Source organism: Clupea harengus, chromosome 21 (genome assembly GCF_900700415.2).
Source record: "Clupea harengus chromosome 21, Ch_v2.0.2, whole genome shotgun sequence".
NCBI lineage: Eukaryota > Metazoa > Chordata > Actinopteri > Clupeiformes > Clupeidae > Clupea > Clupea harengus.
The window spans coordinates 4002352-4019851 of NC_045172.1; the positions used below are offsets into that span (position 1 = coordinate 4002352).

A 17500-nucleotide genomic window follows, 5' to 3' on the forward strand; every position below is an offset into this window, starting at 1 on the left:
TCAGCCAAGGCATCCCCCCCACCCACCCACACCCACACACACACACACACATCATAAGATATAAAACTACCCCAGAAAACAAAGTAAACAAACTAAATACTTGGATGAATTCAGAATATATTCAGCATATGTAAACACAAGAGGCCAAGGGAAAATACACAACTTTTCAGAGACCTACTTAGTCGTCTTCTAAGTTCACAGCAATGGCCTGAAACTTAACCCCTTCCTCCAAAACAGACAACTGCCAGGTGCCTACATTATGTGTACCCATGTGTGGGTCAAAGTTCAACGAGCCAATGGCTCTGTGTTTCTTGGGCGTGGGGTGTAGTCGCTGCTGTCTGCGAACATTAAAGAATCTGCTTTCGAAGCGGAGAGTGCCGACAGACGTCACATAAGCGCTTTTCTCCGAAAGGAAGATGCCAAGAGGCCTTGGGGTTTGTCTGACCACCACTGGCCCCTAAACCTTTTAATAACCCTTTAAGTTGTAGTTCTCTGGTAATTGTATGGTACCGCTGGCCAAGTGCAATGCTCCAATCTGAGCTTAATTAGGCCAGAAAAAAAAGCCACTCAATCAAATGGCCATCGAAGGGGAAAAATAGCAAATGACAGACGCGAGATGCCAGAACGGAAAGAAATGGGCAAAGATGAAAGGATGAAAAGGATTGGGTAAATTAAAGGGGGGCAAAAAAGAAGGAGGGAGCAAAAGAACATCAGAACACACACATACACTCGGCCTAAAACACAAGCGCTCGGACACCTAACAACACGTTTCTCCCAGTGGCGGAAGATGGAGCCAGGACTGCAAAAAGCATCTGAAAGCAAGACGCGTCTACAGAAAGCCACTGAAGCTGAACTTGAAGGAATGTTTGATTAAGGAAATGAAGCCGGCAGCCACTGCGTTGAAGAAAGCGTCATCGTCAATTGGCGCTCATTGATTGGGCGAAAACCAGGGCGAGCATTTCTAAATAGGGTTTCGATGGCAGCCACCGCAGGGAAAATGGCCTTGTTTCCTTTTCTGGAAGACGTGGCCTCGTTATACTTCCAGCTTACATGACACTTTCCCTCCAGTAACAAGGGATCTGATGGAAGTGTTCTACCAGAACATACTGTACCTACGGGTCACTTTTGAGAATTTGATACACTGATGGAGAAGATGACAAGAAACTAGTGATAAGAGAGTTAGTCAGATGAAGGAGGACAGCGATGAAAAGAATAAAGAGAAAAGAGAAAGAGAGAGAGAGTGAATGAGATCGCATCGCTGACAGCTTGTAAAGTTTTATAAACCCATGTTTCAGTTTAGCATCAATATCAAAGAGTTGGTAAAATGGCATATTCACCTCAGAGAACAGATGCTTCATGAAACATACGGCTACACCTGAGTTAGTGAGTGTGTTAGTGCGTGTGTGTGTGTGTGTGTGTGTGTGCTTGCTGTCATCAGGTCTGTTTCCAAACAGGCAACATTCTCCTCTGACCTATAAAACTGTCAACCCAATTTTGTTATCTTCCTGAAGCTTTTCATGTGATGGTAGTTGAAGCTTTAACCACATCTGTGATCGTAACTGGGGGCTCTATCCTAAATCACGAAGTTAACTCGAGCCAGGGCAGGTCCTGTCCTGTGTATCGTCTTATCGCAGGTTTTATGGGCTCCCCTGGAAACCCCCGGCTAATTCTCTTCATCCGATGTCGTAAACAGACATGATCAATCCATAAGGAGGTCACATGACACAGATCAGAGTCTTGGCTCGGGCGGAGATGTTGACAGATAAACCCCTCTCTTCCTCTGTCGGCTCATGTGACTCATTGACCAGAGGAAAACACAGGAGGGCTGTCTGTGACATCATAAAGGTGAGACTTAGGAAAGGGAAAAACAAAAAAACAGCTCAACCATGCACATTACCAAGGCCAATAAAAAAAGTGTTCTTTTTATGACTGCTTTTCCATCTGAATCTAGAGCTGATTTTAGAGAAAGTGATATTGCGTCAACATGCAAAGATGGATTGTGCCAGATTAATTAAATAAATAGTAACATAAAGTAACACTGGCATGTCTGTCTATATCTGAGATGTCTTTGGCTGCTTTGCGGTAGACTAAATTGGGGGTGTGTGTGTGTGTGTGTGTGTGTGTGTGTGTGTTTATATTTCACGCAGCCTCTGAGCCTAATCCCCCTTGGTAAGGCCGACTTAGACGGCATCCTGGGGTCTCTCTGGCAGGCGCCACTGCGAGGGTCTCGCTGCTCTTTGTGCAAACTTAATCATTAACCTCACAAATCCAGTGTCTCCAGGCAGCAGCCTCACAGATGAGGGAAAAAGACACAAGCGTACAGGAGCATGGCCTGTGCTTGGCTCTATTCAGGAATGTATACAAAAACAACTTAAATCCACTGCTGTTTGTGAGTGCTGTGAACTACTCAAGTGGCTGCTGCTGCTGCATGATCTCTGCAGACGTACTGGCAGCACTACAAGGCTGTACACACCGATGCCAGAGCATTACTGTGTGGTAGGGTCAGTGTCAGATATCACACTTACCTGAATTACGAGGAAATAAACTGCGAGGGAAATAATGTCTGTGAAAGAGAACAGGCCTTAAGCTCCATGCAAGTCCAAGTGAATGCATCAACCCACATCAGTTCTACCAGTCTCTCATCAACACTGTCTTGCATACTTCACCTTCACGTCTCGCATACTTCACTGCCCGTCTTCAAGCTGCCTTCCAAACCTACACTCATCTGATCAGTAAGATTACCTGACACTTTTGAAAGTGTCTGTACTCATGAACATGAACATGAATCTGTGTGCTTTAGACATTTGCTACGAGAACCTACGAGAGTGTTTGGTGTCTGCTCTGCGTTCCTATCTACTCTCTCTCTCTCTCTCCCTCTCTCTCTCCATCTGCTCATGCTGAAAGCAGTGGCATATAGCAGTAATTTGATTGTGCTGATTCTGTACCGTCTATGGACCAGAGAGTGCAGCACTGTCTCATCAAATGAAGGCATGTGCTGTCTGTCTGTCACCACTTGGAAATACACCAGTGAGCTGAGGATGGCTTTCATTATGGGTAGTGTGTGTGTGTGTGTGTGTGTGTGTGTGTGTGTGCACATGTGTTTGTGTGAGTGTAACCATCCATGTGTTCCGAAGTCATAAGCATTTCTCCCGTGACTGGTATGCCACAGGTGCAGAGAACCACAAGCTCATGCCGTCAGCCCAGGTGATGAGGCACCTGGAACTTAATCAGATTACTAAAGCTACAATGCCGACCAGAATGCAGCATCTACTCCACTATATATCCACTATACACTATATATCAGCAAGAGGCGTCAGCCACTCCAAGCCTGTGGCAAAATGAGGTAGACCATTAACTTTACCTTTGTGCGTGTAAAGGTTAATAGTTATATAGTTGATACTAAGAGCAAAGCTAAAGCTTTCCACTGTCTCGACTAACAGCTAAAAGTAGAACGATACAACCCCTAAAATGAGCCCTAAAACATCTGTTCCTGGAAACTGACTGTAGCTGAGGACTGAAGCGCTGTGTACTGTCTGACTGTGTTCCTGGTAATTGTGTGTGTGTGTGTGTGTGTGTGTGTGTGTGTGTGTGTGTGTGTGTGTGTCTGTCTGAGTGCATGTGTGTGTGTTACTTTGTGGATGCAGTTGTTGGTCAGTAAGCTGAACCACTATTCAGTTATAGTGTTAATCAGTGGCAGCTGTGGAAAACAGAGGTGGTTAATGGGTTTTGCACAAAATGTCACACATTTGCATACTCTCCATACTCATGCACACACACACACACACACACACACACACACACCCGCTGTCCAAAAATGGTAATTTCATCCGGACCCCATGACAAAAAAAAAGTCTAAGTTTCGTCTTTTTTTTAGTGTTTTTCTCCTGCAGAGCTAAACACGAGGGGTCTGGCTAACCCAAACACCATCATAAAACATCTGCACCGGCTTCAGCCGCTGTGGTTTTAAGAAATACCCTGTGTGTGCAACACAACAACAGAACTCAGTGTAGCAAGTGTCCCACTTCGTGTTGTCTATACCGGTGAAAGACATCGATTTACCCTCTTTGCGAAGGCAGTCGTGTGCAGGATATTTGTGCATCTTTTGCAGATCATGAAGAGAGTTTCTGAAGTGCCCAGCAACCCGACATTCTTATAGAGACTCGGCATCATCAACCTCCCTTGCACACACTCTTCTGACTACAACAACACACCTCTTGAAAGTACAGACACACAGACACACACAGTGATGGACAGGGGGAGGAGGTATGCCAGCAGAAGAGGAGATTAATTGTAATTTGCTCTGTAATTTGCAGCCATTACATACTGTATGGCTAGAGCAAGGCAGTGTACAAGAACAAAACAAAAAGGGCACAAAGCATTAAAGCCCGGGTGACATATGGCTTGCAGCTTGGCTTGGGACGCCAGGAGGAGGCTCAGCCTAAAAAACGTATCCTTTAACACAATGGAGACGCCCTCTCTAAGGTGCAATGGCCAACACGGGCTGAGGTGAAATCCCATTGTGCTCACTGCCACCGATCCGGTTACACACAGACAAATGACAACGAGAGCTGGTTGAAAGAAAAGCGTATGGCAGTGAAAGAGGTCTAGGGAATAGCTATGCTACCACCATGCGTCCAGTCTGCCAGTGGTCAACAATAGACTGAGTACAATGCATGTAACGGCACTCTAGATTACCTTTGTACTGGTAAGGACGGGTGTGTATGCCTACTGACAGGTAGACACTAACTCTGTAAGAATGACTGATTGAGAATGAGTGACACACACACACACACACACACACACACACACACACATAGACAGACAGAGAGCTTAAGCACACCTGTTGCATGTGCCAGCTGGCCTAAAGCCATACAGAGTACAATTAGGCTATCCTATGACTTTCAGGAGCATCGAGTCCAGCGTTCTCCCAGCAACACACACCCACATCCACACTCACCAGCCCCCAACACACACACAGATTGATCTCTCATAAAACGCTGTGGTGATTTTATCTTTCGATTACAAGCATTTTAAAACTCTAAAGTAAGTTTTTTTTGTTTAAATCACTGATTAACTTACTGCCATGTTTGAATCATGTCCGCCTGTAGTGAACTGTTGACAGCGTTGCTTAGTGTTTGTTCGAAAATGTTTACCGAACTTCTGTTTGAGACACAGCAAACACTGGCATGTCTACGACTTCACTACATGGAAGACACGCTGTCATGACACTCTGCTGCAACCCGCACTATGATACCAGAGAGGAATTTGTCGTGGCAATAAACCCCCGTGGGCGCGACGGCTCACTTTAGGGTACACCACGAATGAATTGAATAGCAGAAAAAAAACACTGAGCAACACTGAGTCTTGTTGCAATTAGTAAAACAACACACTAGACTAACAAAACTAGTAATATTTGTAAACTAGATGTTAACTATAGATATATATTATCTGAAGTACTAAGAAAATTAGCCAAATAATGGGTTTCTGGACCAAAGCGGCAGAGAACCTTACTGCTAACTAAATATGGATTTTGTTAAAAAAAAGTTGATCTGTTTCACCTTGCTGCTAAAATCATTAAAGAGTAGGAAAGTAAATGGCATAGCCTACCCGCGCTGAAGGAGCAAGGAGTCGATCAGTGACAAAGTTTTCCGTGCGCTTCTTTCCGCATGGGGTCTTGTGTGGAGTTTCGGCAGCGGAGTGACAAACCCTCCTCACTCCCTCGCACACTGACGAGGCTTGTATGAGGTCACGGCAGGAGGGACCATAAGGAGGGGTCTACTACCGGTCCGCTCAGTGATTGAGTACTGGAAGGTTTTTGAATACACCCACCTGTACAACTGAGGCTGTACAACTGAACCATTAAACTCTATGGGTGAACTTAATCAAAGGCAGTGCATAAAGTAGACAAGACTTCTTAATCTAAATCGGAATGATCATACTGAGTACAATTGTTATTCATCTTGCCTGGTTTTATAATTGGTTGCCATCGCGGACAGGACACGGACACTATTGTGTCATCCCAAAATCTTGAAATCCCTGAACGACGCCGAGTTTAGGAACTTGGTGAATCTGTTGCCTCAATGCTGACACCATGCGGCTTCGACCTCATACAAGGTATCTCATTCCGAATAACAAAAGCGGAACGTGAACATCTGTCTCGGCAAGACATTTTTCTTTGGTAATAAACATCGTTAATTTTTACGATGTAAAACCACCTCAGTTAACTGTATTTGTTCATGTCATTATCAGCCTATTTGTACTCCTTACATTTAGAGCTGGGTGAAGAGAGGTGACTCCATATAAAAGGAAATTAAACAGTTGGCAATCAGGAGAAGAACAATGGTAGGGAAGAAATTATGACAGAATGATGAAACAGTTTGTTAGAAAAACAAATGTCACTTTATTCCATCTCATTCACTTGGACATTGTTGTGATAACAGCTTCTCTTTTTTCATATTTTCTCCATAAAGTCTCTTTTTATATTCCATAACTTTCTACCTCTGTGACATAATACACACACGAGTGTTCAGCAGAACTCCACTGCAGACAATGTGTGATAGACTTAAGTTATATTTAGATATATTTGTCAACATTAAATGACAACTGTACAACACACACACATTCTCTCTTTCTCACTCTCTCTCTCACACACTTTTTCTCTCTCTCTCTCATTCCTCTCTCACACACACACACCACACATACACATACACACAAACATATCTTGACAGTATAGTTACAGCATAGTGACACAACATGAGAACACGCCACTTCATTTGCACATAATATCATTATATGTCTTACTCTTTTCACAGATTAGAGTTCTCCATGTATTTTTGGTTAACGGATACTCCTATCTAATACACACACACACACACACACACACACACACACACTCTCTCACACACACACACACACACAGACACACACACACACACACACACACACACACACACACACACACACACACATTCACACGCAAGCATACCCTTGTCTCTGGCTTGTGTCATGTCCTGACCATGCGACAATAGACACACATAAATAAAAAAAATGTAAATAACACTCTCCTAAAACACACTCTTGATATTTCATAGAAAACAATGATAAATTAAAAAAGATAATATTCTATATCTCTCTCTTTGGCTCACATTCAGTCTCTGTATCAGAAAACAAGGACTTCCATTCAAGTTGATTAAGGACTCACACACACAGAACATCAGCATTTAAACACACACACACACACACACACCTACACACACCCCACACACAACCTTTTCATCCCCACAAAGCAATCACATTAATATTTACCGTGGCCTACGACCATTACTAACTCTCTCTATTCCTCATAAGCACCCCCGCCACACACACACACACACACACACACACACACACACACACACACACACACACACACACACACACACACACACACACACACACACACACACACCTGATCTCTCTTTCTATCCCTCACACACACACACTCTTCAACAAACATACAAACACACACACACACATGCACACACAAACACATGCACACACATGTCTATAGACCTATGTCCTTTCTGATACGTGCATTCACACACACACACACACACACACACACACACACACACACACCCTCTCCCTACACCCATGAATCTGGTGAGGAGGGGTACTGCTGGGCCCGGTAAGAAGGCCTGCGGGCGGAGGAGTAGAAGTCCACGTAGTTGGTGATGGGCTTGTGGTGAGAGGTGGGCTGCGTGGCGTAGGCGCTGAAGTGGAGCGGCTCGTCAAGGTACGGGTCATCAAAGCCCTGCGGAGAGGACAGGTAGACCCTGTAGGAGTCGTAGGGACCTGGGCCTGGATCGTCGCCGTAGAAGACCTGGGAGTGCTGGGAAGGAGGGAGAAGGGGAGCACATGGCAAAGGCTGAGAATGGGTTTATGTGCCCGTCATGTGTTCAGATCTACACTCACGCACGCTTGCAACTATATGACAAAGACGTACACAGAGGGACACAATACGAGTACCACACACAGGCACATATGCCAACAGGACATAAATGAGTGAATGAATGGATTCACCCTCTGGTACATACACCAGTGCAAAAAAACACTGTCTCACCTGTGATCTTCTGGCTTCCTCTCTCGTAGGCGAAGAGCAAGACCTTATGAAGTAGGGGGATGTCTTGGCAGACCCTGAGGAATCACACAAATATTCACACACACACACACACACACACACACACATTCTCGGTTACTTTCCACAGCACACTTTGTGTGGGGCTCCTCTCGGCACAAGCAGTACCAACAGTCTCCACTTGGCGGCCGCACCGCTGGTGACTCAGGGGAACTCCGGGCCGACTCGGCAGGGATTCTCACATTTAACACAGGAACTGGGTCACACTCTCGGGGGAAAGGGAAAGGCTCTGAGGCTTTGGGGCTCCAGTCCCACTGGCCATCCCCATGCCCCTCGCTTAAGGAGACTGGGGGGATAATCTCCACTGCAGGGACAGCTCTCCAGAATCACATGGAGAGATCCTCTGCTGTTGAGGAGCACTGGATGATGTTAGGTCACTAATGCTACTTGTGAGCGATGTTTGATTATATATTTTTCATCAAGCTTGGGAATGAAAATGTCACAATTAAGGAACAGTTCCTTTAACAATTATTTTTCCAAGTAGTACATCTTGTCTGCAGGTCTCTTCCCTAGACAGCCTGTGGTTACAGGAAGTGATATTTTCATACATGTTTTACTAGAAAAAGCCAGGCTCATAAACACCATAAACATGTGTTTTCCTTGAAATGATCATAAAAATACAATTTTATAGGCTAGTTTAGTGCTGGTGCTAAAGTCATTTTACTGCCTTCCTTGGGTCTTTACTTTTGATTGAAGTGATTTCAATCTTCCATCATGCACGTTTAAGATTTTATTCAGTTTGGTAGCTAATGGATGACTACTGGACCCAACCCACTGGTTGTAAATATCTGGAAGCTGGGGGGAGGATGATGTTAACTGGAATGTAAGAACTGTTTGTGTGTGTGTGTGTGTGTGAATTTGTGTGTGTGTGTGTGAGTGTGTGTGTATGTCTGTGAGACTCTCCAAGACCCCATTATCAGCAACGTACAGCTAATTTGAACACAATTTAGCTATATTACTCTCTCTTCTTTAAATACTTTCCCTTTAATATGTGTTGAGGGGAGGAGCTGGACTCCTCCTGTAGATAAATAAGAAAGGACTAAGAAGCATTTTCTGCAGTCTGGGTTCTCACCTCTGTACTGGTTCTTCTGTAAGGTGTCGTCTCCGTAGTAGTTCTGAAGTTGCATAGAAGACTGTGCTCTCTGTTGGCTAAGACGATTACCCTTTATGCCCAGCATGGCAGGAGATGATTGGGCGCTCCCACCTGAGTTTAGTTATGAGGAGAAATAAAATTGTTATATACTGCCACACTTACAACTGAAACATGCCTTTAGCTGTCCAAGAAAGAGAGAAATAGGACATAGGTCTGAGGCAGCATTCTTTGCTCTTCTGTCAAGACTAAAATATCTTAGTATATTTTGTACACCTTAGCATATCAAGCATGTTTTAGTTCTGAACTATAAGCCTCATTGCTGTGAGGGTAAATACTCACCAGTCTGCATGACGGGGGACATCTGCATGGTGCTGGTGGGCAGGGTGGGCTGTGAGCGGTACCGGTCTCGCTCCAGAGTGGACACGGGTGTGATGAAATGGTTCTGGTTCCAGCCATCCTGCCAATTAAAAAAAACTAAAATAACAGATGACCCCACATTCCAGGGGAAAAATCTAGAGATACCACTGATTTGATATTTGAACCGTCCACCATAAACCTGATATAACCATGTCATAAATATGTTATTGCAGATACCATTATCCTATCACTGGTAATCAGTCTTTGAGTGTTATCAGCTAACTAGGGATGGGCATCCCTTCTGTCATCCTATTACAAAAGGGTCCAGTCAGGAACAATGAGGTTCTCCAGCTTATTGTAGAGGGGAATTTTTATAGGTTCTACTTGAAAACCTAAAACAAAGGTATTTATTCGCCTATCAGAGCCGCTAAGACTTCTGCACTTTCTTATGTTTGCCTACCTTTTTATAGATGGTGCGCAGATCTCTGTACTGCCAGAGCGTGTTCAACACCTGTGCAGCTGCCTTCACCACCTTCATGTTGTATCTTTGAGAAGGAGGGAGAGAGATAGAGAGGGGAAAAGAGAGAGATGGAGCAAGGGAGCGAGAGAGGGACAGAATGTGTGTGAGCGACGGAAAGAGTGAGAAAAAAAGAGAGAGCGAGAGAGAGAGAGAGAGAGAGAGAGAGAGAGAGAGAGAGATAATCACACATTTTCAATACAAAACACAAATCTAGTCATTGCAACAGACTGAGCCTCCAAAGCCTGTCATCCAATCCTATAATATGGCTCCCCAGAGAGCTGATTATTAATTAGAACAGTCCAGTCGCCTGACTGACAGCGCTGGTGTGAGCTGTGTCTGAACCAAAGGATTAAGTGTGTGTAGCCGAAATACAGCAGCAGCAATATTTTACCTGTCTCCAGAGTAAAAGGCTATGAGCATTTAAAATATGGCCGAAGATAAGCATGCAGTGTAGCCTAGATCTGTAAAGTGGTACTGAATTGAAGCAATAAATATGGTGTCTTTCTAAGGCATACATCTCATGATTCCAACTGGTTTCATATTATTAATGTCCCTATAAGGCTGAAATATATAACAATCCCTCACTATTGATTTGTTCTCCATCTGTGTTGTGGTAGTAAGTGAACTGATGTGCCTCACTAGTGTATACCTAGCCAGTGTTGCCTAGCATAAAAGTATTTACTTAGATGGCATTGGATACTAAAATTAGCTGTAATTACATAATTTTCAATGCATTATAAAAGGCATCAACTTTAATTAGAGGCATCAAAACGTACATTAAAACAGCATGCATATTAATAATGCAATCCCTTAACCAATTTTATGCGGTCATGAAAATCAGTGAGCTATTCCCACCATGGCACCTCCTTGCCCAGTACCTTTCTCCACGTCCTCGGCTGATGGTGACCAGTTTATCGATGCCCCCTGTGTGTGCCAGGGCGCGGGCGTTCTCCATGTTGCGACTCGTGACCTCGTGTAGTGCGCAGCACACTGCCGCAACCGTCTCGTCTGACAGCAGCGATGGCCCGTTACCTGGGAGACGTGTTACCAGGTCCCGCATGGCGTACTTCCCTATAGGGCACAGAATAGAGGGAGGGTATAGGGAAGACAGGTGCTATAACTAATTTCATACATTTATATACGTTGAAACATTGAGCAACAGGATGTGGATTTTGGAACTGAAAGTAAACTATTATCTATTAAAGTATTATATGCTAATGGTAAATAAACTAATAAACAAGTCTTTTTATACTTTATACTAATATTTTATATGAGAGCCTTATAGTTATCTACATACCAACAGCATAGGCAGCCATGAAAGGCATTCAGCCAACTAAGGGTTCTATTAACTGAAAGGACTGTATCTTGCTTAAGGACACTAGAGCTTGTCTCGCTGCACACAAATGACTGAGGTACTTCAACAGTACTTCTTGTTAAATGAAAGCCCAGTGACTGACTAACCAATCAGCTCCTTGTTGCGGGTGTCGAGGGCCATGTTGCGCAGGGCGGTGACGACGGAGCAGACCACGCGGTCATTGTCCATCCTCAGCAGCTCCACCAGGATGGGGAGGCCCTTCTCTTTACGCACCGCTGCACGGATGTAGGCCGCAAACTAGCAGAGAGAGAGAGAGAGAGAAGAGAGAGAGAGAGAGAGAGAGAGACAGAGACAGAGAGAGAGACAGAGAGAGAGAGAGAGAGAAAGGGAGAAAGAAAGTGAGGGGGATTGTTTACAAGACTTATATATTATGTATTTTCTTGCCAGAACATAATTATGATATGGAACATTCTTAATTTGAGAAGGATTGCCATAACTAATAAATATTAATTTAGAAGTTAATAAATGTAATTAATTTAACAAGGAACACAGTGTTTGTGGACACAGGCCAATGGTGTGATGGTGGTGGTGTGGTGCTGCGTCTACCTTCCAGGACCCAGCTGAGAGGTTCTGCAGAGAGCCGGCGGCCCCCTCCAAGGTGGCTGGGTTTGAGCTCTCGGCCAGCAGCGTCAGGTAGGGCTTCACCACTGACGGGTGCCACAGCATCTCAGCCCCTTTAAGACTCCCAGTGAAACCTGGGACAGGGCCCACACCATCCCACTGGGGGAGGGACAGGACATGGAAGGAGGGAAATGGACAGAATTAACAAAAGACAAAAAAAAAAACAGAAAAGAGATGGAAAGATGCGTAAAGTTAGTAGCTGCACATAGGGCTGTCTGAACTGTCCTACTCCTGAATGCCTCATTTCTGATGCCCGACCGGGAAAGTGGTACAAATACACAAATGCACACACACACATATATGCCTTTTGAGGACCTGTCCCTTATGAGGACATATTGACCCAGCACTGACATCAACAGCACCATCCTCCTCACCTGATCGTCCTGCCAGCTCTTCTTTTTCTTCTTCTTGCGGAGGCCCCAGCAGCTGTAGTCAGCCTGCTTGCTGGGGGAGTCGCAGCCCAGGAGTGAGTCCAGCTCCTGAAGCCCCATCAGGCGGGACGGGGGCATCTCCAGCTCCAGCCGGTAGGACAGGTTCCTCAGCGTGCACACACAGTTCTCCACCACCTAACATTAAATAAGGATATCACATAACAACATAAATAAATAATATGGAGAGGAGGTTGTAAACATAACAGATTATCTCAGAATCATGAAGTGTGTATGCAGCAGAGTATGTTTATATGGATATATGATCATTGTTTCATGTGCATAAATAATTAATAGATATTTTTATACAGATGGTATCTGTCCAGATTTGTGTACTACATTAAATCACTTCAGACTTATAAAATCGAATGTATTTTCTGGTGTGCCAGTAGAACAGATTTAATGTGGAAATTGTATTTGCGGGAGAGAAACCAGGGGGATGTATGAAAGAGATGTAAACAAGAGGAAGAGAGAAAATAACAAGGAGGTGCCAGTAATGCCCAATTTAACCAACAGGGGGCAACAGAACCCCACAAACGGCCATGGAAATAGCTGAGGAGTCTATACTCTCACTACAGCTCACTAACCTGAACATTCAGATAGTTTAAATAGGGTCTTTGGTGCATTATATGGCTAGGAGGTCTAGACATGGACAAGTCAAAAGAACAAGAGGGGCTATTTGAGAGAGGGTGGGTAAAGAGGAGAGGAACACAAAGGTCAAAGGGCAAAAACATATGAAAAGCAGATCTCACGTCTACTGTCTCACGTCTCAAGTCATTTTGGATAAAAGCATTCCCTATAGGAATAAAACTCAAAGCTAGGTAATATGAAAATGAAGAGGCGGAGAAATTCACAAAAGGACAGAATAAACGTGCCTACATAAGTCCTAAACGCAGTGAGGTTGTATAGGATGAGAACAAAGCGGTATACTTTAGTCACAGGATTAATCTGATGTTTCCAGAACATTCTCTCTATCAATGAGCAGTGGCGGAGTAGTCATAAACAGCAACCACTGTTTCAGAGGAGAACACTATGGACATATACACACATTCACATTCATCTGAGAGCTGATGTTTACCATGCCAAGACCAGGAAAAGCAGTGGTTATTTCCACCATACTCACACACACACACACACACACACACTCACACACACACACACACACACACACACACACCCCATACCTTGCTGTCATAGTCTGAGGTGTTGACGCAAGTCTTGATTACGTAGAGCAGGGAGTCGATCAGACCCTCACAGGACCGCATCTGTCTACGTGCCTCCTCCCCTGCAGAACTCAGGTTCCTGTGGGACACACACACACACACACACACAATGTAAACATGCATTACACACATTACAAATCTGCAGGGACATGTAGTGTCAGATTAAAGGGGAAGGAAAGATGTTAAAGGAGTGTGAATGCTGAAAATGATGGCAGAGAATAGCAACTAGATGGATAGGATGGACATACATCCTTTAAATGAAATACAGAAATGAAAAACAAAAACAACAGACCAGGAAAAAAAGATAGAATACAGACAACAAGACAAAAGAAGAGAAACAATAAAAACACATCAGATAACCAGGTGAACATCACTCACACACACACACACACACACGCATGCATGCACACACACACACACACACTCAAACACACACACACACACTCAAACACACACACACACACACACACACACCACACACACACACGCAGAGGAACAGAGGTAAGTGTGATTCCCAGTTAGGGAGCAGATGTGACCGATGTGGTACCTGAGGCAGCCAGTGGTGTTCCTGAGCACCAGGGAGGTGTGCAGCTTCAGTTTGTGGTCGTCCCTCTGGGGGGCGCCACCCCATCCGGAGTGTGGGATGATCACCGCGTTGGTGAGCACGCACAGCGCATCCCTCACGATCGTCATCTTCACCGCGTCACACGACGACAGGTTCCACAGGACCCCTGAGGGTGGAGGCGGCAGAACGTCAAGAGAACATCAGAGAACGTTGGAATACATTGGAGAAAAATTGAGAACTCAAGAAAACTGGTTGCGGACAGAGAAAGTAGTGCATGCCAAGAAATACATGAAATGGAAATATATGTATTAATGCTGAGATGAAATAAGTTAAGACATAGACACACACACAAAAAACACAGAGGAACTTGCACACTTAAACACACACATACACACAAACACTCAAAACATGTGATTATCCTAGTGAGATACAGCAAAAGTTTCAAACAAGTGGAACTAGGGAGGAATGTTTACGCAATATCATTACTGACAGGGTGAATTGGCCCATCATTTACATTAGCATCTTAGTGCTGAGTCATAATAGAGTCTGAATCACAGGCTAGAGGAGCTAACTGACATTGAGTCATCACCCTAACACACACACACACACACACACACACACACACACACACATGAACATTGATCACTCTTGATTGCAATGAGTGCTCCTGGCACTGTGCATTCATGTGCATTTCGATGTGTGTGTGTGTGTGTGTGTGTGTGTGTGTGTGTGTGTGTGTGTGTGTGTGTGTGTGTGGAAGAACAGAGAGCTGGGAGAAAGGAAGAAAGACAAACACAAATAGAAAGAGAGCAACAGATAATGAGAGGCTGATAGAAAATGAAACAAAAGAAAGTGAGAGGTGAAAGGAGACAGAACAAGAGAGAGAGAAGCAGAGAGTGAAAGATAAAGAGAGAGAGATACAGAGAGTGAAAGATAAAGAGAGAGAGAGAGAGAGCACATCATGCCAGAGGGGCAAGACAGATCTGCTTTGAATAACCCAGGAAAGGCCTCTCTCCGTCTCCAACAAACATCCATCCATCACCGCTGGCAAACTCCTGTGGACTGTTGCGATGCCATGCAGTGTGTTTGCGCATTTCACAGTATGTAGGTGTGGGTGTGTGTTTGTGTGTGAGTGTGTGTGTGTGTGTGTCTGTCTGTGTGTGTGTGTGTGTGTGATTGTGTGTGATTGTGTGTGTGTGAGTGTGTGTACGTGTGTGTGTGTTTGCCTTGTTAGGGGATTGCCAGGCGCCAGGAATGAGCCTTTAGACAGAAGGTATTAAATCAGTGTGCATTACACTACAATTTCAATATACCTCTTGCAACAACTAACAAGAAAGTCTTTCTTCTTCTTCAGCCCTCTCCTAATTTCTTCCCTCTCTTTTCTTAACTCACTTCTCTGTCTTAATTGTATGCTCCAATTCCTCCCCCTCTCTCCCCTCTCCCTCTCTCTCTCTCTTTCTCTTTCAGTTATTTATATCTTTAGGGTGCGGTGTGGTTCAGAGTGCTCTGTCTGAAGTGCACACAGGGACATCCCAGTACAGGATCTCCTGCCTACTCCCTGTTCATCCAGTAGAAGCAGCACTGAACGCCTACAGCTCTAGAATGTGGAAAAATGTTTTAAGCTTCCATGAGTAGTTACATGACACTGTGATATAAATGAAGACTCTACACAGCACGCCTGCACGTCTGCATGCACGCACACACACACACACACACACACACACACACACACACACACACACACACACACACACACACAGACACACACACATGGTTTCGCACAACACCATTTGGCATAGTCAGGCCATGTGACAGACTGCTGACCAGTGGTGCCAACACCAGCAGAGAGTGTCGCTAATGTTCTTTCATATATCCACAAACACCCACACACACAAACACACGCTGCACACTGAGCACAGATGAGAACACGTCTTTCAAACAAACTCACACACTTACAAAACCACACACACACAAACATTTCTATGGGTGCTTTTGAACAGATGGAGCAGTTCCTCCTCTGCAATTAAGTGAACAGTACGTGTGTGTGTGTTTGTTTGTGTGTGTGTGTGTGTGTGTGTGTGTGTTCTGTGTTATCATCCTATATAAGAAAAAGAAAGTGTCCATACATTTGCTCTTATTGTGCACGAGAGTAAGTTGACGCTATCCCTCTGAGGTTAGCATGCAGAGGTGCAGCAGGATAGCGTGTGTGTGTGTGTGTGTGTGTGTGTGTGTGTGCATCTGAAAGAGAGAGAGAGAGAGAGAAAGAAAGAGACAGAGAGAGACCACTTGGTTGTGTGTGTGAGTGTGTAAATGTGTGTGTGTGTGTGTGTGCACGTGCCCCTGTGTGAACAGAAACAGAAAGTGGCAGGCCGAGCCATCAAGGAGGAGTTCACACATCTATTTGCAGTCAGAGACCAACAGAGAAAAGGGCCCAGCTGAGCATCAGCATCATCTCTCTCTCTCCCCTCTCTCTTAGTCTCACTTCCTTTCTCTCTGTCCCTCTCCCTCTCTCTCTCTTTCTCTCTCTGCTTCTCCCACACTTTCTCTTAGTTTCTCTCTTTCTTTCTCTCATTCAAATTCAAAGGCGCTGCATTAGCTTGGCCATCCCATAATACAGTATTACCAAAGCACATTGGATGAAAAGACAGGTATGTCTTTAAAAGGGAAAAACACAAAATAAAAACATTTCAATGAGTAGGCAATAACAATAATCACAACAATACGACAATAACAACATTGCTGATTTTCTTCCTCGCTCTCTTCCTCTGGCAGTTACTCTGTCTCTCCCTCTTCACTATCTCCTTCTCTTTTGTCATCCTCGTCCTCATTTCCTTCAGTTAAACAGCTTGTACTTTCATGAAAAACAAACTGGTAGCGCCAGAGTTATGGAATTCATTAACTCCAACACATTTTGATATAGGATACTATGAGAATGGAATTATGTATAGAAATGTGCTTGGATAGTGGGTATTTCAATACAGAAAAGGGGACACATGCAGATGTGTGCATTGACATAAACACACACACACAAACACATACACACACACACACACACACACACACACACACACACACACACACACACACACACACACACACACACACACACACACACACACACACACACACAGAACGAACCAAC

The 17500-nt window shown here is 44.4% G+C and overlaps 2 protein-coding genes across 4 annotated transcripts in view; both read right to left on the minus strand.

Moving 5' to 3' along the window:
* tanc1a (tetratricopeptide repeat, ankyrin repeat and coiled-coil containing 1a) overlaps positions 1 to 5986 on the minus strand; it is an 81440-nt gene extending 75454 nt beyond the window's left edge. The window contains exon 1 of the mRNA XM_031558817.2: positions 5608 to 5986. The gene's annotated coding sequence lies outside the window, so the exon portion shown is untranslated. The remainder of the gene's footprint in view (positions 1 to 5607) is intronic.
* A 1482-nt stretch (positions 5987 to 7468) lies between these two features.
* pkp4 (plakophilin 4) overlaps positions 7469 to 17500 on the minus strand; it is a 42273-nt gene continuing 32241 nt past the window's right edge. For all 3 annotated transcript variants that reach the window (XM_031558723.2, XM_031558721.2, XM_031558722.2), the window contains 11 exons: positions 14341 to 14524; positions 13755 to 13872; positions 12517 to 12708; positions 12068 to 12241; positions 11608 to 11758; positions 11025 to 11217; positions 10087 to 10171; positions 9609 to 9726; positions 9249 to 9380; positions 8102 to 8175; positions 7469 to 7870 (listed from right to left, as the gene is read on the minus strand). In XM_031558723.2, the coding sequence (XP_031414583.1) occupies positions 7625 to 7870; positions 8102 to 8175; positions 9249 to 9380; positions 9609 to 9726; positions 10087 to 10171; positions 11025 to 11217; positions 11608 to 11758; positions 12068 to 12241; positions 12517 to 12708; positions 13755 to 13872; positions 14341 to 14524 (1667 nt within the window). In that variant the 3' untranslated portion in view covers positions 7469 to 7624. The remainder of the gene's footprint in view (positions 7871 to 8101; positions 8176 to 9248; positions 9381 to 9608; positions 9727 to 10086; positions 10172 to 11024; positions 11218 to 11607; positions 11759 to 12067; positions 12242 to 12516; positions 12709 to 13754; positions 13873 to 14340; positions 14525 to 17500) is intronic.